This window comes from Aotus nancymaae, unplaced genomic scaffold (assembly GCF_030222135.1).
Source record: "Aotus nancymaae isolate 86718 unplaced genomic scaffold, 86718_ANA_hifiasm-v0.15.2.pri h1tg000036l, whole genome shotgun sequence".
Classification (NCBI taxonomy): Eukaryota; Metazoa; Chordata; class Mammalia; order Primates; family Aotidae; genus Aotus; species Aotus nancymaae.
Genome location: NW_026988450.1, coordinates 74,900,162 through 74,919,164, shown reverse-complemented (window position 1 = coordinate 74,919,164; position 19,003 = coordinate 74,900,162). Strand labels below are relative to the sequence as shown.

Genomic DNA, 19,003 nt, shown 5'->3' with positions numbered 1-19,003 from the left:
AACCCTAGGAGTGCATATGAGGTGCAGGTAAGTCTGAGGACTTCCCACTGTCAGGAAGGTGTGGAGGAAGCCGTTTCCCAGCAAACGTGCTCAGCTCTTGCTGCTGCCATGGGCCTGGGGCCCAGCCTAGGGAATAGGCAGAGTTCCACATTGCCTAATCAGATAATTCTGCCCTCGTGCTCCTGTTTTGTACTTTCTTGGAGCAAGCCATTTAAACTGAGATCTCTACCACACCTGCAGAGTCAGGGCCGATGCCTTGTCAGGTAGAAACGTCAATTCTCAATTATTCCCCACTGATGTAGATGGGAGTACTGTGAGAGTGACTAACTGGCATTCAACGCAACTTGTTTTTATTTAGTGCCTCCTCCGAAGAGGTGTGTGGGATGTGACACTTGGGTCACTATTGGGGGGATGAAGCTGCAGTATGGCTGAGAATTCAAATCCAACTAATATTTCTTTTTTTTTTTTTTTTTTTTTTTTGAGATGGAGTCTTGCTCTGTCAGCAGGCTGGAGTGCAGTGGCACATTCTTGGCTCACTGCAACCTCTAATTCCCTGGTTCAAGGGATTCTCCTACCTCAGCTTCCCGAGTAGCTGGGATTACAGGCACGCGCCACCACACCCAGCTGATTTTTGTATTTTTAGTAAAGACAGGGTTTCACCACCTTGGCCAGGATGCTCTCAATCTCCTGACCCTGCCTGCCTCGGCCTCCCAAAGTGCTGGGATTACAGGCATAAGCTACCGTACCTGGCCCAAATCCAACTAATATTCCTTTATTGAACTGCTGCTCTTGGGGAAGGTGCTTTCCCAGCCCTGTCCTTCGCTTTCCTCCAGCCTCCATCTGCCTGGGATGCCTTTCCTCCCACAGCCTGGGCCTCTGGGGGACCTGCTTCCTTTCTCACTCCTGCAGTCCATTTCCCCTAGGGCAGCTACCTGGATGCCCTTAAATCCAAAGGCTCGCACACCTCTCTACCTGCATCTCCTATCATAGCTATACTCACTCACTGTGCTCTGGTCACAGCTGTAGTTTTTCCTTTTTCTTAAACATCTCCCATCCTTTCCCCCTCTAACCTTTGCTCTTGGTCTTCCCTCTGGAGGTAATATCAAGGCTGGCTCCTCATCTCTCAAGGCTCCGCTCAATTCTACTTCCTCAGGAGCCCTTTCCTGACCGTCTTAACCCAGGTAGGCCACCCCCATCACCCTCTCCTTACTGACACCTATTCAATCCCATTTCCCTATTTTATTTTCTTCATGGCCCTGCTCTCTCTCTCTCAGATACTTCCATTAATTCATTTCCTTATTTATCATTTGCCTCCTCCCATCAACATGTAAATGCCATAAGAGCAGGGACATTGTTGACTCCATCCACAGTTGTATCCTTGGAGTCTGATAAACCCAGACACTCAAATATTTGTTAAGTACTATAGAATCTGTTGATCTCTATTTAAAACAAAGAGGTTAAAAGCATGGGGCTGGCCAGGCACAGTGACTCACGCCTGTAATCCCAGAACTTCTGGAGGCCAAGGTGGGCAGATCACCTGAGATCAAGACCAGCCTGGCCAACATGGTGAAACCCCATCTCTACTAAAAATACAAAAAAAAATTAGCCCAGCATGGTAGCATGTGCCTGTAGTCCCAGCTACTGAGGAGGCTGAGGCACGAGAATTGCTTGAACCCAGGAGCCAGAGGTCGCAGTGAGCCAAGATCACACCACTGTACTCCATCCTGGGTGACAGAGTGAGACTCCATCACAAACAAACAAACAAACAAAACAAAAAGCATGGGTCTGGAAGTAAAGTGGGCTCGTGTGATCTTCCCACCTACCAGCTGGGAGAAGCCATGTCCTCTCTGACCTTTCTTCTCCTTTATAAAAAAAATCAAGGGCTCACTCCATGGGAGTTATCATGATTAATTTTAGAGTTGTGTTTTCTCTATGAGCCCAAGCAGTTTGGCAGACACTTTATCATTAATCTTTGTATCCACTATGCCTTGAAACATCACCTTACCACTGCAGCATCCTCTATTTCTTATTACAGGACATGTCGCAGTGTCCCAAAGAGTCTATTTATTCCTCTGTCTCCTCCAATATGGTGACTGCATGGGGACATGAACCTCTAAGCAGCCTAGCACAGTGCCTACGGTAGAATGGATGCACAGTGATTAAGACTAGCAGGCACCTAATGTGTCTTCCAGAAATGTATTTTGAACCAAGTCCTCTTTAGAAAGGACATGAATATATGAATTAGAATATAAATTTTAATGCATGAATTTTAAATACATGAATTAAAGAATAGTACCAGATAGTATATGATCAAGTGCCGAGTTACACATATTCAGGTAATAAAATGTGCAATACAGATATTGGATGGCAAAGGTGGCCAACAGAGAGCTTCCTGGACCAGGCAAGGGGCCTACGTAGGTGAGGTGTGGGGGACAGGGACTGGGTCCAACTGGAGAATACATTTCACCTGCAAGGCAACTACCACTTCTCTCCAGAAATTTATTGCCATCCTGGAACATGGGTCTGATGGTCTCATATCTTTATTTTATTTATTTATTTTGAGACAGAGCCTCTCTCTGTCACCCAGGCTGGAGTGCAGTGGCACGATCTTGCAAACTTTGCCTCCCAGTTTCAAGCCATTCTCCTGCCTCAGCCTCCCGAGTAGCTGGAATTACAGGCATGACCCACCACACCCGGCTACTAATTTTGTATTTTTAGTAGAGAGGGGTTTTCACCATGTTGGCCAGGCTGGTCTCAATCTTCTGACCTCAAGTGATCTGCCTGCCTCGGCCTCCCAAAGTACTGGAATCATAGGCGTGAGCCATCACACCCAGTCAAGTATCCTATCTTTAGATTTTTCAAATGAAACTGGAAATGTGAATTTTTATGTGATATCTCCCAAGTTTTCAAATTTTTGACAACTAGCTTAAAATTATTCAACAACTATTTGAGATGAGCAAAGCATTTTGAGAGCTATGCAATAACCTCTGACCAAGTGCTCTAGGTGACAAGATGGAGGTTGAACCCTCAACAGGCATTGGTGGAAGAATCTACACTAGAGGCCAACTCTCAAAAGACATTTACTCACTCACTCACTCACTCACTCACTCATTGCCTCATAAAACCAGGATGCAATTCTTGACCTATGGCTAAATTTTCCCTTAAGGCATCCATTAAGCATTTATTGAGTACCCACTCAGTGCTAGGCATTCAGATATAAAATAACTCAGGACTCATTCCCTCTGAGACTTTATAGTTGGTCAGTTCAAGATATGTTGCTGAGCCGGGTGTGGTAGCTCACACCTGTAATCCCAGCACTTTGGGAGGCTGAGGCAGGCAGATCACCTGAGGTTGAGACTTCGAGACCACCCTGACCAACATGGAGAAACCCTGTCTCTACTAAAAATACAAAATTAGCCAGGCGTGGTGGTACATGCTTGTAATCCCAGCTACTCGGGAGGTTGAGGCAGGAGAATCACTTCAACCCAGGAGGCGGAGGTTGCGGTAAGCCGAGATGGTGCCATTGCACTCCAGCCTGGGCAACAAGAGCGAAACTCCATCTCAAAGGAAAAAAAAATTAAAAAAAGATAGTTCTTGAGCCACTATTATGCACCTGAGAACAGCTCATCAAGTGAAAAGGAGAGACACCTAGACAGCTAGGCATTGCTTCGTCACCCGCCAGATCTCTGACCCAGAGTGCTGGTAACAAATTGTCACACTACTGTGTTCTTCTCTCAATTCAGTTCTCCTGTCTCCAGCCATCTCAGTAGCACCTAGGAGCAAAGTGGCCTCCCAAATCAGACAGTAGCAGAAGTCTCCCAATCTGATAAACATAGGATGACCAGCCATAATCTCTATAAGCCTACTCTTGTCTATAATGCAGATCATATGATGGTGACGAATATCACTCAGGTAACAGCAGTCCCCAAACCATTTGCTATCAAACGTCTGGGGTGTGGGGGACTCATCAAGTCACATGTGCCTGAGGTCCTGGGACCCAGCCAGTGAATAAGTCTAAAACACCTCTAAGATGGAGCACTCTTCAGTCTGAAACTACTGAAATAGCATCCACACAGCACCCAGTAGTCTCACATTGGCCAAACTTATACCGTGATCTCAGACTTGCTGAAGGACTAATTTCTATCCCAGCCCTGCCAATATTGATTGTTTGGACTCAAAATTACATAAGTAGATTGATTTTTATTTTTTTCTCTCAAACTGGAAAGGATCACAGTAGTGCTAGTATATTCCTGTTTCCACTGGCTGGTTACACACACTGGAAAAAAAACAGTCAAAAGAAAGCAATGGAAGACGGAGTACAGGTCTTGAATTGCATGCTGAAGTCCCCCACGAATTAGTCTGGGTGCTTGCAGTAGCACCTAAACTTGTTTATTGTGAACCGAGCTGTTAATCCTCCACCCTCAACCGATCCATTATTAAAAAAAAAATAAACAACAACATAAAACACTTCAGTAGCCTACGTTTTAGATAAAAGAAACGAAACCAGTGGGGGGATGGGAGTGTCCTTTTGTGGTGGAGGTTAGGAAGCAGCAGTGGTCTCCTGTCACTTCCCTAAGTCAACAGGAAGGAACTATATCCTCCAGGGGCCTCTGCTAAGGACAATTAGGCAATTCCTGCATCTCCTAGCCCCCCAAAAAAGCTGTCAGAGCTGCACAATTTCTCTCACTACCCAACGAACTGGTTACCTCCCTGGAAATAACAGTTTATGAACTTTGTACTAACTTCCAGGGACATCTAATAAACACAGCGGTGGTCTTGGAACCCAGCCAGTGAATAAGTCTTCGTTCTGTTTTATACTGTTTCCTTTCTGTGATTTTCTTTTCTACCCCAAAGTTTCTCATTACTAATTCTGAAAACACCTCTGAGATGCAGCACTCGTCAAGCCGTTCTGGTAAAGAATCTTTTCTTGCTGCCAGGTGCGGTGGCTCACGCCTGTAATCCCAGCACTTTGAGAGGCCGAGGCGGCCGGATCACGAGGTCAGGAGATCGAGACCATCCTGGCCAACATGGTGAAACCCCGTCTCCACTAAAAATACAAAAAATTAGCCAGGCGTGGTGGCGGCCGCCTGTAGTCTCAGCTACTCCGGAGGCTGAGGCAGGAGAATCGGAGAATCGCTTGAACCCGGGAGGCGGAGGCTGCAGTGAGCCGAGATCGCGCCACTGAACTCCAGCCTGGGCGACAGAGCAAGACTCCGTTTCAAAAAAAAAGGATCCTTTCTTGTGACCTTTAGGGCAAGAAATAAATATATTCCAGAAAAGAAAAGAAACGACTGTTCCCCGCCCCCAGATACTCTGGGGAAAAAGAAGGTGAAAGGGAAAAGGCGCAAACTCCAAGCTCTCCCCTCCTCTATCATTCCCACACTGGTAAGTTGTGTTTGCCTTCCAACTTCTGAGAGCTCTAAAGCTCCTAAGGCTAGCGGTTCTCACCGCGCCCGCCCAAGCCGGCGGGTGGATTACTTACCGGGGGATTTAAACCCGCTCGGGCGCGGGGGCGTGGCGGGGCGGAGCCCCGCGGCCCGGGCGGGCGGGGCGGGGGCGGGGATCCCGGCGGCTCGGCGCTATGTGAAAAAGACCCAAGCTCGGCGAGTGAGCGCCTGTCTCTTTAAATGCCACGGGCTGCGCTCCCGCCTGGGAGCCCGGAGCCGGATCTACAATCCGGTCCCTCCCGCTCCGGCGCTTGTTGCTCACCCGGCCCGAGCGGGAGCTCTTGTCGCCTGGCTGCGAGGCTGCCGTCTTCTTCTCCTCGCGCCCCACTTCCCCCGAGAGCTGGCTGAGGAGGGGAGACAGCCCCAGCTGGCGGGAGGAAGCACTGTGTGAACAGTGATCCCCCCCGCCTTCAAGTATCGGGGCGCTACGCAGCCGCGGGGGAAAGACATGCCCGCACTCCGTCCGCTGCGTTGCCCTCTGCCCAGCCTAGCTGCCGCCTGCGCCGGGAGAGGAGGGACTGCGGAGCCCACACCTGCAAACTCCCCCTAGAAGTCTCGGGGTGCGGCGGGGAGCCCTTCCCCAGGCCCCACGGCCTCCACCTCTGCGCGGGTGAGTTTGCGCAGGTAACCCGAGCCTGAGGGCGGGCGCGGGGGAGGGGCGGGCCAGCCGGGAGGAGGTAGCGCGGCAGGTGAGTTAGGTAGGGTGACTCACCTGCCCGGGTCGCGCTCTGAGATCCTCGCTCGGTCCCCTGGGGATGGATGTGTTGGTGAGGAGGAGGCGTCCCAGGGGCTAGTCAGGGGCCTTGTCTGGGAGGGGAAGTTAGGGAAGGAGGGGGCATTGGAGTAAAGTTTCTCTTTCCTTCCCTCTTCCTGCCCAAGCTTGGCAGGTGGGGCGCGGGCGGAAGCAATAGAAGCTGCTGATGCAATGGGCTTTTGCCAGGGCCAGGCGAAGGGCTGGGGACAGGGAGAACTGGAGTTGCCCGGTCTCCTGTGACCGCGACCTTAGAGGTGGAGAAACGAGGGAAAGCTCGCTACACCCGAGACCACCCCTAAAATGGCTCCAGGTGCTGAGTCCTCACCGGTTCTTCCTTCGGAACAAAACGCCCTTTTCACGGAGGGGCTCCTACATGGCTTTCTTGCCTTCCTCTCCCAACAGGTGGCCTCAGCCCCTGTCCGGGTACCTGTGCCAATGACCCTAGTGGTGGTTTCGCTTTCTCCCCTCGCGGCGGTGTGAACGTGTGTCCGCAGCGTGATGGGCAACCAGGTGGAGAAACTGACCCACCTAAGTTACAAGGAAGTTCCCACGGCCGACCCGACTGGCGTGGACCGGGACGACGGGCCCCGCATTGGGGTCTCCTACATTTTCTCCAATGACGATGAGGACGTGGAGCCGCAGCCGCCGCCTCAGGGGCCAGATGGCGGCGGCTTGCCCGACGGTGGGGACGGGCCGCCGCCGCCCCAGCCGCAGCCCTACGATCCACGGCTGCACGAGGTGGAATGCTCCGTGTTCTACCGGGACGAATGCATCTACCAGAAGAGCTTCGCGCCGGGCTCGGCGGCGCTGAGTACCTACACACCGGAGAACCTGCTCAACAAGTGCAAGCCGGGCGACCTGGTGGAGTTCGTGTCGCAGGCTCAGTACCCGCACTGGGCCGTATATGTGGGTAACTTCCAGGTGGTGCACCTGCACCGGCTGGAGGTGATTAACAGCTTCCTGACGGACGCCAGCCAGGGCCGTCGAGGCCGCGTGGTCAACGATCTGTACCGCTACAAGCCGCTGAGCCCCAGCGCCGTGGTGCGCAACGCGCTGGCGCACGTGGGCGCCAAGGAGCGCGAGCTGAGCTGGCGAAACTCGGAGAGTTTCGCCGCCTGGTGCCGCTACGGCAAACGGGAGTTCAAGATCGGCGGCGAGCTGCGCATCGGCAAGCAGCCCTACCGGCTTCAGATTCAGCTGTCGGCGCAGCGCAGCCACACGCTCGAGTTCCAGAGCCTGGAGGACCTGATCATGGAGAAGCGGCGCAACGACCAGATCGGGCGCGTGGCCGTGCTGCAGGAACTCGCCACACACCTGCACCCAGCGGAGCCGGAGGAGGGCGACAGCAACGTGGCACGGACTACGCCGCCTCCCGGGCGCCCCCCTGCGCCCAGCTCCGAGGCGGAGGACGGAGAGGCGGTGGCACACTGATGGGCGAGCTGAGCGTAGAGCTGCGAAGGGGAGCTGTTTGCAGTAGCAGCCGCTGCCCCCTTTCTCCCTCTCTTTCTCCCTCCTCCGCCACCGTCTGGGCCCCATCTGGGATTTCTGGGCCGTTTGGAAAAGAGTTGGTGAAATGCGCAGCCGGCTGTGGACGGGGGAGGAGGAAGGGGACAGAGGGAGCAGGTAGGAAACACTAGCTGGATGCTGGGGGGTGGGGGGGACTCCCTGGGGGACTCCCTCCCCTCCCTAAATCTGCCTTCCTTTCCGCGGTGGGGCAAACTGTGGACTTGCCTGGCACTTAATGCTTGTTAGATCTGGGTTTATAATCGGCCATTCTTAAGCACGTGGGGTTGGAGAAAAGTTCGGAGTACCCATTATTGCCATAGCTTCCTACCCTGGGTTTGGAAAAATCGTGGTACGAAGGCCAGAGCGGGTTTGTGGAGTCGCCACGGCCGGGCCAGCCCGAGAGCTGCTTATCTGCTTTGGTGAAGCAGAGCTGAGCTGTGTATGGGATGCAGGAGGCTGGGGTGATTTATTTTATGGGATTCCTGGAGCGTAGGGCTGGTGAATCCATGACAAGGTCTGGGAACAGCAGACCAAAACCGCAGCAGCCTCCTATTAAGTGTAACAAATAGTTAAGCAAACTCCGGCTACAAACAAAGACTTTGCTACCTCCCTCCTCCACAACCCCCAAGTAATTAGTCTTCAGGAGCTGGCTCTTAGCTGAGGCTCCGGCTACCTCCTACTCCACCCGCCCCTTCCCAGGTTACAAGTAAATCATTGTCAAGGGCCAGCCAGGGGAAGGTTTCAATTAAGGTTCTGTTCTGCTGCCTTTGTTTCTCCCCTGCTGTTGTAGGCACTTAGGGCTGCGTTGTTATGAAAGGAGGAAATAGCCCTTTGTGTCTTTGATCTAATTAAACCTGCTCGGCTGTGTTCATACGCAGGGCAGGTCACAGATAGGGTTGGCTGTGCCACCCCATAAAATATCTACTGTGGAAGCAGCCACAAAGGGCTGCCCTGGCAGGAATTAGTTAATCTCTCCTTCTACTCCCCTTCCTGAAGAGTGAAGGGAGCCCTTTTAAAACAAAGATCTGGTAGTAATCCTGTGATTTTTTTTTTCTTCCCCCACCCCCTCACTGGCCCATCGCCCCTCACCCTCACTTTTGTTCTCCTGGTGGTGAAATCTTAGGCTGAACATGTATTTCAATGGCAAGATACTTATTTTGCTATCCACACTTAATGCAGTTTAGTTCAAGGCGCACAGTCTTGTACTGTAGCAGTCTCCTGGTCGCCTGGAGAACACCTCCTTTAGAGACCCGTGTTAAATAAGAGGGGCAGCGTTGATCATAGGTGCCACCTGGTTAGTCAGCACCGAATCTGACTTTGGTGACAGTCCGAAAACACAGCTGGTGATTGCGAGATCTGTTGGTGGCAGAATGAGCAGATATTACTTGGTTTGCTTAGTATGTGACATTTTCCATCTAGCCTGTCTCTTAAATTTCTGTGAGATCTTAATGATGTATGCCTCAGTTGCAGAATAGCTTCTCTGCTGCACATTGCCGTTGCTGTCTCAAAAGTTGAGTGGAGTTTGAGTTATTTTTTTCTTTTCCCTCTCTTGGGAGTCATTATAAACTACTCTGTACAAGTCATTTTGCGATGTAATTTTTAACAGTTGGAATAGAATCGTAGCTGAGTGGACCACAACCATGGCTATCCTAAGTCAAGGCAACAAGATCTCTAAGTCAAGGCAACAAGACTTAAAGGATTTTCTAGTATACTTGTTTTACACATGGATCGTCGAGGCCATTCTCTAAAAGCTTGGACCTTTGTAGCTCCTCAACATGAAACGGCGTTAGCTGCGTTACCTGTTTTTATAGTGATCACCAAACAGATCTGGCCACTTTGATTGTTAAAGATGAACCACATTCTGGCCCTGGTGTGGGACTTCGGAGGGAGGTGAATTTCTTCTTGGAAATGTAGATCTAGTGTCCATATTTAATACTCTCACAGCTTTGTGTTTATTTTCTTTGCTCATCAAATAGCAGAGCAAGATAAACATGGGTTCAGACATTTAGGAGAACCTGCTATATCTAGCTGAGTTGGGTTTTCTTTCATGCTTAACGTGGTAGAAAAAACAGAAGGCACGCCGGGCTCGGTGGCTCATGCCTGTAATCCCAGCACTTTGGGAGGCCGAGACGGGTGGATCACCTGAGGTCAGGAGTTCGAGACCAGCCTAGCCAACATGGCAAAACCCTATCTCTACTACAAATACAGAAAATTAGATCGGCGTGGTGGCGGGCACCTATAATCCCAGCTACTTGGGAGACTGAGGCAGGAGAATGGCTTGAACCCAGGAGGCGGAGGTTGCAGTGAGCCAAGATTGCACCACTGCATTCCAACCGGGTAACAGAGCAAGTAATGACCACTGTGCAAACAAGTGGGAGGGAAGAACACAATGGCACTGTCCAGCTCTGGGCTAGCCAGCTCATTTTTCAACTCCGCCACCCCTTTCTCCTTCCTCTGTCCCAGAGTGGAAAGTGATGTATGGTGACACTGAAGTATAGCAGCGACTGTGTTATGAACAAGCTGCTCTAAGAGATCTCAACTTGAAGGAAGAGCTCCTACAAAATCCACATTGGTAGTAGCATTTTACCTCTAGAGAAGAGGTTTTCAATAACAGGGCTTGGAAATGAACTAGAATAGGAAATAGATCTCTTCAGATACTGCTTTCCCATATAATGCAAGCGTTTCTACAGGGTCCCAGAGGTGTGAAATATGTGACACTTAGGAACAGTGATTTTTATTGGGAATTTTCTTAGGGTTATAACACTTAAAGCAAAAACCAACCAGTAACAGCTCCAGGAAAGGGGAATGAATCAATTCTTGGTTCTTTCCTCAAGACGGCAGTGTTGTGGATAAGTGTGTTTTTAATGTCCTGGCAATGGCTACATTTGACACTTTAGAAAAAATAAACATATTTAATAATTTTTGTTTCTCCTTAGGAATAAAACTTTAGAACTGTTTTGTACTGTGAATTACGGATGCTCTTTGAAGGAAAGAAATATCGATTCTAATGTTCTTCAGAAGCTCTGGCAGGGATAAGCAGGACATCGACTGGAACGTATGCTAAATGAAAGCAGACAAATTCTATTTTCTTACCTGAGCAAATATTTTATTGAAACCATTTATGTATGTCAAAGGAGCCCACAACTTCAGCTACACAACTTTTTGTATTGAAAGAACTACTTTTTGTAGCTTTTATTTCACATTTAATTTAAAATGACTTTTAGCACTAAAATGCCTAGAAGATTTTACTCCAGACCTATAAGGAAATGTTTAGTTTTTATGAAAAATGACAAGTCAGTGGTTAAACTTCTCATGTCTTTGGCGCTTTGGCCCTAATAGCGCTGGACAACACCACGACCACATGGAAACATATTTTTGGAAGCAGAACTTTAATTTTATATAACGTATGCTATGGAGAGCTAAGAAAATTTAAGGACTACTTGTTCTCTATTTTTTTTCTTAATAAAATGCAATCCACTGTGTTGAAGACTGTTGATATCATGTGCTTGTCTAACCATGTTTTGTTTTATAAATTAGAATAAATTCTAGTTGTGATCATGGTCATCAAATGGATTTGTTTGGAAAGCCACATCTTTGTGAAATGTTTTTTAAATCAGAGTAACTATAAACTGATTCATTCAGCTTTTCGTTTGGTTTTGTTCTTGGCTATCATACTTGTGACTCATGAAGAATTATGTTGGCAAACAGGATAAATTCCACATGCATTTTATTTCCCAGTGAGTTGTATAAACTTTATTTTTGTTGAAGGTTGTATGTTAAATCAATGTTACGTTCTTATATCACTTCTTGAGAAGGAAGTTTTGACTTGAAATTGTATCATTTCCTTCAAAATGAAGGGCAGTGCTTAGTTAAATAAAAGATTGATGATATCTTTTAAGCCATTTCCTCTTCACTATGTCTTATTAAAATAAAACCTGTCAAGTTCTTTTGAAAAAAATCCTGTGAGGGTTTCCAATAAACCATCTATTAAAATTCACTGGGTTTATATATTTTTTTCTGCTTGAATACCCTTTTTCTGACATTTTTGGTCCAAATTCAAGCTACTCAGTTTACTATAATTTATCTGAGAATATTAGTGTGTGTCACTTTTGCATTGCACAGTAAACATTTTGTTGAATTCATTTAGTGACTGAAAACCCTGAGTTACTTTGTGAGAATTAATCACTTACTGCTAAACTATCAGTGTTCATGAAAAATGTCTTGTGAACATACATTTTCAATACATAGTGATTTTTCAGAATCCATGCAAAAACTGCTGGAAACCACACTTATTATGGAATCTACACTGGGGAGTCTGTTTAGTAATCCATCGGGAATCTGTGTGGCGTCTTAAGTGGCTTCAGAGTTCCAGATGAAGGGAACGTATTTGCCATATAATTACAGAAAATGGGTGAACATAGTCGCGTGGCACTGTTGTCATGATAAGGGATGCAGGTGCCAGTGGTTGGTAACGTGGCATTGGACTGCTGCATGGGATGCCACTGGGTACACTCCCTAGACCAACGCCTGAAGCCACCACCACAACAATCCTGTGAGGTTCAAATGCCTGGGCTTTTAAACGGGCTCCTGTGAGAATTTTAAATAGGAAGAAAGTTGAATGAAGGTTATAGGGAGCCCAAGCAGCAATGAGGCCATTTATCCCTAAAGTGAGAGTCTAATGTATCATGGCTCTCATTGCATGAGAAAGCAGGGGAAAGGGTGCTTAATACACAATGTGCATTTCTTCTTGGGTGATTTTGATGGAGGTTGTGGTTCCTATTTCTCCTAAGTGGACTGAGTTTGCTTAATGTAGGGAAATGGCATGTTTGTGACTTTCTGAAATGGACAGGCTCAGGATATGTGCAGAAGACCTTTATTTCCTTTTACTGAGTTTTCTGGGGAAACTGTTCATTAAACAAATAGCAATTTTATCTACAGAGTAGATGCAAGAATGGCTAGTGTCTGCATTTGCAGCTGCAGTAAGGTACTGGCTATCTTTGAAGGGCTAGAAGATGCTGAGCCCTAGCCTAGGAACTAGAAATAAAGAGGTCGAAAAACAAAAACTAAAATTTGGAGGCTCTTCAATTCCCTGTGCCTAACGTACAAAGATAAACCTAATCCTGGCCGAATGCAGTGACTCACACTTGTAATCCAAGTACTTTGGGAGGCCTTGGCAAGGGGATTGCTTGAGCCCAGGAGTTTGAGACCTACCTGGGCAACATGAAACCATCTCTACAAGAAATAAACAAAATTAGCCAGATGTGGTGGCACATGCCTGTGATCCCGGTACTCAGGAGGCTGAGGTGGGAGCATCGCTTGAGCCCAGGAGGTCGAGGCTGCAATAAGCCAAGATGATGCCACTGGCACTCCAGCCTAAACAGATGACAGAGTGCGATCCTGTCTCAAAACATAAAAATAGAAAAATAAAAGTAAACCATGTCCATAGTTACTGTCAGTCATGTAACTTTCATTCTAATTAAGCTAGGCAGATAACTACTTACCAAAATTGTGATAGGTGAAATGAAGGAAATGTACAAGGTGTATGGGAGAATATGTCCCCTCACTGAGTCAAATGAGACTTCCCTGAGGAAGTATTTTTGCTGCACCCCAAAAGTGGAGGAAGGAGCCAGGTGCTTCAGAATGAGTGCTGATTACATTAAGGGAGGAAGGCTGGAGAGTGAATGAATGGACCTCAAGTGCTCTCAAAATGCCTTTGCTTCGTGCTCCTGGTACACACCCATTTCTCCCTGGGGCTCTCTTCTACAACATGTTGTCCAACTCATTCATGTATCTCCAATGCTTACACAGGACCAGGCAAAGAAACCCCCACTAAAAACAGTTTGAGCGAGTAAATGAATTTTGAGTTTGGACTTTGCCAGACTAAAAAGCCCCTAGATTTTCTCAAGATGATGTTGTGACTGGTTTGAAAAGAATGAACTTAATAGTGATTTTTAGGCTGCATTGAACAGGGAGACCAAGTAACTGACTTTGTCTTCCCTTCCTCTTAGAAGGCAACCTTTAGAGCAGAAGGCAGCTAGAGTTTGTTCTGGGTGGAAGGGTGCTAAGGATGGCTTACGTTGCCAGACAGGTTATGGAGCAGATCGTGAAGTCAGGCCTTTGCCCGGGTGCAAATCTATGGACAAGTGGCATTGGCCAGGCTGGATGGAAGCGTAATGGTAAAATGGAGCAGGAGGTTTTATAACCTGGCTTCACAGCCTTGGAATTGTGATTGGGAAAGAGGTTATTTTGTTCATTTGGCAAACCATTGACATAATATAGTACCTAGTGTCTTGTCCAGTGTGACCGTAAATGACTCAAAAGATGAGCACTCTGATACTTTCCTTAGGAAACTTGTACAATGTAGTTAACTCCAAGACTCTAATTTTCTTAATAGTCAGTGCATTCTTTTTAAACTCATTATGTTTGAGAAGTCTCAGTGACAATGCTAACTGTCAGGTAGAGAGTCTGACCTGGGCACACCATATTGAATAGTGGTTAAGGCTTTACAGTCAAATGACCTGGGTTTCTCTCCTCCAGCCTTCACTTACTATGAGTCCAGTAACCTTGGCAGAAGTTACATACTTTGCTGGAAATCACTTCCTCTTACAACAAGTTAATGGCACCCATCAGTTCACTCTCTGAACTTCAGTTGCATTAGTAAAGTAATACAACTAATACGTAATATGTAATAACATAACTGGACTAAATCTACCTTAAATAGTGCTTGTGAAATGGAATACTGAATGTAAATTCCAGATCAATAACTAGTATGGGATGGGTGCGGTGGCTTATGCCTATAACCCCAGCACTTTGAGAGGCCAACGCAGGCAGATCACTTGAGGTCAGGAATTCAAGACCAGCCTGGCCAACACGATGAAACCCTGTCTCCACTAAAAATGCAAAAATTAGCCAGGCATGGTGGCGTGCACCTGTAATCCTGGCTACTAGGGAGGCTGAAGAAGGAGAATTGCTTGAACCTGGGAGGTAGAGGTTGCAGTGAGCCGAGATCACACCGCTGCAGTCCAGCCTGGAGAATAGAGTGAGAATCAATCTCAAACAAACAAAGCAACTAGTATGACTGGCTAGGGAAATCTGGGGTATTGTGTGTTCAAAATGAAATTATTGTCTGGGAGAGAGAGGTTTCCCTTTGGTCTTGGAGAATTTCTTAGGTATACATGAGAATTTAGTAAGATAAGAAAGAGATAACTAGTTAATAAGTTAATACTTCAGTTGTTTAGCAGATGTAATGTTTGAAATGTTTCTTGGCAGCTGAGCATGGTGGTTCACACTTGCAATCCCAGCACTTTGGGAGGTCGAGGTAGGCAGATCAGGAGGCCAGAAGTTTGAGACCAGCCTGACCAACATGGAGATAGCCCGTCTCTACTAAAAATACAAAATTAGCTGGGCGTGGTGGTGCATGCCTGTAGTCCCAGCTACTTGGAAGGCTGAGGCAGGAGAATTGCTTGAACCCAGGAGGTGGAGGTTACAGTGAGCCGAGATCACATCATTGCCCTCCAGCCTGGGCGACAAGAGCAAGAGTCCGTCTCAAAAAAAAGAAAAGAAGAAATGTTTCTTGGCCAGGTGAGGTGGCTTACACCTGTAATCCCAGCACTTTAGGAGGCCATGGTGGGAGGATGTCTTGAGCTTAGTAGTTTGAAACTAGCCTGGGCAATACAGTGAGACCCCATCTCATTAAAACAATAATAAGGCTAGGCACAGTGGCTCATGCTTGTAATCTCAACACTTTGGGAGGCTGAGGCGGGAAGATAACCTGAGGTCAGGAGTTTGAGACTAGTCTGGCCAACATGGCAAGACCCCATCTCTCCCAAAAATGCAATAATTAGCCAAGCTTGGTGGCAGGTGCCTGTAGTCCCAGCTACTCAAGAGGCTGAGGCTGAAGAATCACTTGAACACCGGAGGTGGAGGATGCAGAGAGCTGAGATCATGCCACTGCACTCCAGCCTAGGCAACAGAGCAAGACTCCGTCTCAAAAAAAACCCAAAACAATAATTAAAAAAAGATTTTTAAGAAATACTTTTTGGGCCAGTTGAGGTGGCTCACGCCTGTAATCCCAGCATTTTGGGAGTCCAAGGTGGGTGGATAACAAGGTCAGGAGTTTGAGACCAGCCTGACCAACATAGTGAAACCCTGTCTCTACTAAAAATACAAAATTAGCTGGGTGTGGTGGCACATGCCTATGGTCCCAGCTATTCAGGAGGCTGAGGCAGGAGAATCACTTGAACCCAGGAAGCAGAGGTTGCCGTGAGCTGAGACTGTGCCATTGCACTCCAGTGTGGGTAACAGTGAGACTCCGTCTCAAAATATATATATATTTTTTGAGCATTTCTCTTTAGTAGATTAACCGTTTACTTTCTTTACACATATTTATTAAATATGTTTATTTATGGGCCGGGCGCGGTGGCTCAAGCCTGTAATCCCAGCACTTTGGGAGGCCGAGGCGGGTGGATCACGAGGTCAAGAGATCGAGACCACCCTGGTCAACATGGTGAAACCCCGTCTCTACTAATACAAAAAAATTAGCTGGGCACGGTGGCGCGTGCCTGTAATCCCAGCTACTCAGGAGGCTGAGGCAGGAGAATTGCCTGAACCCAGGAGGCGGAGATTGCGGTGAGCCGAGATCGCGCCATTGCGCTCCAGCCTGGGTATCAAGAGCGAAACTCCGTCTCAAAAAAAAAAAAAAAAAAAAAAAAATGTTTATTTATTAATTGAACACATATTTACTGAGCACTTTGTTTGTTTAGGACTCATTATGTTGCCCAGCTGGATTTGAACTTCTGGTCTTAAGCTGTCCTTCTGCCTCAGCCTCCCAAGTAGCTGGGACTACTGGCATGCACCTGTTACTGAGCATTTTTAAGACACCGGACTCTGGGTAGTCAGGGTGGGACAAAAAGGGATTTTGCATTAATAACATGAACAATGAGGGTGTCACCTTGTCCACTCTGTCCTACTGTAATCACCACAGACTTTCTGAACAGATGTTAATATTACGTTCATTTTACAGTTGAGGAAAGAAGTTTAGGGAAATTAAATGATTTGTCCAAAATCACATTACTAATAAATGACAGCTTCTGGCCTGGAACAGGAAAGCTGGTCTCCAAAGCCCCAGGCTGCTCTTCCTGCCCTGAAAGATCACCTGACCACCCTTCCCTGCCCTTCCTCTCACCCTATGGAGAGTACAGACCCTCTTCTGCTCCAGCAAGTGGCATGCAGCATTATCTGAATAGCATTTGTGTTTCCACTGTTATTGCAGCAATCCCGGAGGCAAGAAGGAGCAGGAACCAGAGAGGCAAGTCATCCAGAAGGACTTTACATTCTTATGAGTAACAGTAACAGGCCCCAGGATAATCACCCCATCTTCCCTGTGGCCAAGCACTGTGACAGTGTCTCCTTCAACTGTTCCTCCTCTGTCTGTCTTTGCGTGACTTCTTTACTGCACCCCCCACCAGGACATGTAGACATCAGGCCACATAGCCTGCTTCTCATCATGGCTCCAACCCGACCTGCAATGTAACCTCAGGCCAGTTAGTAACCTCTTTCAGCCACCTTGACTTATCTAAAAACCAAGGCTACTAGGAGTGCCAACTCCATTAAGCTGTTCGTTGACTTACGTGAACAGCTTAGTGCATCACAGGGTACTTAGGTGTGGTGTGGTCGCCCTTTGGGTTGGGTCTGCTGCGGATGGCTTGATCTGAGATGTGCGGCCTTGACCAAGTCATCCCTTTACCATGTTGGGAACTTGGTTGTGGTTCTGTGTGTGTGGAACACACAGCACAATCTCTGGCAAGATTCCAGGTGTAACATTATCTTTTGAGATGGCTGTCAGATGTTGCTCCACCTTTGTTTTAATGAATACTTGTTCCTTGGCCATCACCCTAAACCTCATTCATGTGAGAAACAGAGCAAGGCGAGGTGAGTCACGCCTGTAATCCCAGCACTTAATCACCTGAGGTCAGGAGTTTAAGACCAGCCTGGCCAACGTGATAAAACCCCATCTCTACTAAAAATATAAAAATTAGCTGAGTATGGTGGTGGCAGGAACCTGTAATCTCAGCTACTCAGGAGGGTGAGGCAGAAGAATCTCTTGAACCCAAGAGGTGGAGGTTGCAGTGAGCCACTGTACACCAGCCTGGGTGACAGAGCAAGACTTTGTCTCAAAACAAAACAAAACAAACAAACAAAAAACAGTTAATGATAATAATAATTGGCTGAATGAATTTCAGGAAGTGCTTTTGTTGTGAAAAGTTGGCACTGTCCCCAAAACTTTTTTTAATTTTGAACTGGCGATTTTTGTCATTATGCTTAATAGTATAAACCAAACCTGAGCAGTGGATAGGAAAAAAGCAAATTAATCCATATCTATTTTATTTTGGAAAACATGTTCAGAGGTTTTCGTTTGTTTTAAATTTGGCTTCATTCAATGATTTGCTGTGTTTTGTTTTCCATACCAGAGTATATTTGTCTTTACTATCTGGCTCTACTCTTGGGCAACATGTCACAGCCTGTGGAGAGAATGCTTGTGTATCTCAGTGGATATGTGTGCTTTATTCTGCTGTATGGGAGGATCTGTTTCTTCTCATATTTCAGAAATAGCAGAGTTGTCCATAAAGCCATAAAACATCAAAATGGTGATAGCTCTTTGTGCTGACATTTATTTTAGTACTTTTTTAAAAATTAAAACTTCCTGGCTGGGCGTGGTGGTGCACGCCTGTAATCCAAGCACTTTGGAGGCCAAGGCGGGCGGATCACCTGAGGTCGGGAGTTCAAGACCAGCCTGACCAACAGGTGAAACCCTGTCTTAAAAAAAAAAAAAGAAAAAAAAATTTCTTTTCTTTTGCTTTTTCCTTTTTTTTTTTTTGAGACAGAGTCTCTGTCACCCAAGCTGGAGTGTAGTGGCATGATCTCAGCTCATTGCAACCTTCGCCTTTCAGGTTCAAGTGATTTTCCTGCCTTAGCTCCCCAAGTAGCTGGGACTACAGGCACCCACGACCACACCCTGCTAATTTTTGTATCTTTAGTAGAGATGGGGTTTCGTCATGTTGGCAAGGCCGGTCTCGAGCTCCTGGCCTCAAGTGGTCCCCCCTGCCTCAACCTCCCAAAGTGCTGGGATTACAGGCATGACACACCGTGCCCAGCCTGAAAAAAACACTATTTTTTTCTTTTGTTTTTTTGTTTTTGAGACAGAGTCTTTCTCTGTTGCCCAGGCTGGGGTGCAGTGGCATGATCTCAGCTCACTGCAGCCTCTGCCTCCCAGGTTCCAACGATTCTCCTGCTTCAG

At 47.2% G+C, this 19,003-nt stretch overlaps 1 protein-coding gene and 1 long non-coding RNA gene across 3 annotated transcripts in view; one reads left to right on the top strand and one right to left on the bottom strand.

Annotated features, from left to right (window-relative positions):
- Window positions 1-6,215, bottom strand: part of LOC135278055 (uncharacterized) — a 34,910-nt gene extending 28,695 nt beyond the window's left edge. The window contains exon 1 of the long non-coding RNA XR_010345624.1: window positions 6,160-6,215. This is a non-coding gene — a long non-coding RNA (uncharacterized LOC135278055). The remainder of the gene's footprint in view (window positions 1-6,159) is intronic.
- LRATD2 (LRAT domain containing 2) lies at window positions 5,614-11,704 on the top strand. 2 transcript variants are annotated; one of them, XM_064384581.1, is made up of 3 exons: window positions 5,614-6,057; window positions 6,604-7,824; window positions 10,644-11,704. In XM_064384581.1, exon 2 carries the CDS (start codon window positions 6,700-6,702, stop codon window positions 7,630-7,632), a length of 933 nt encoding a protein of 310 aa, XP_064240651.1. In that variant the 5' UTR covers window positions 5,614-6,057; window positions 6,604-6,699; the 3' UTR covers window positions 7,633-7,824; window positions 10,644-11,704. The 2 variants fall into 2 exon arrangements, with proteins under 2 accessions (XP_064240651.1, XP_012307056.1); XM_012451633.2 differs by lacking the exon at window positions 5,614-6,057 and having other exon boundaries at window positions 6,286-7,824.
- Window positions 11,705-19,003: the final 7,299 nt, after the last annotated feature.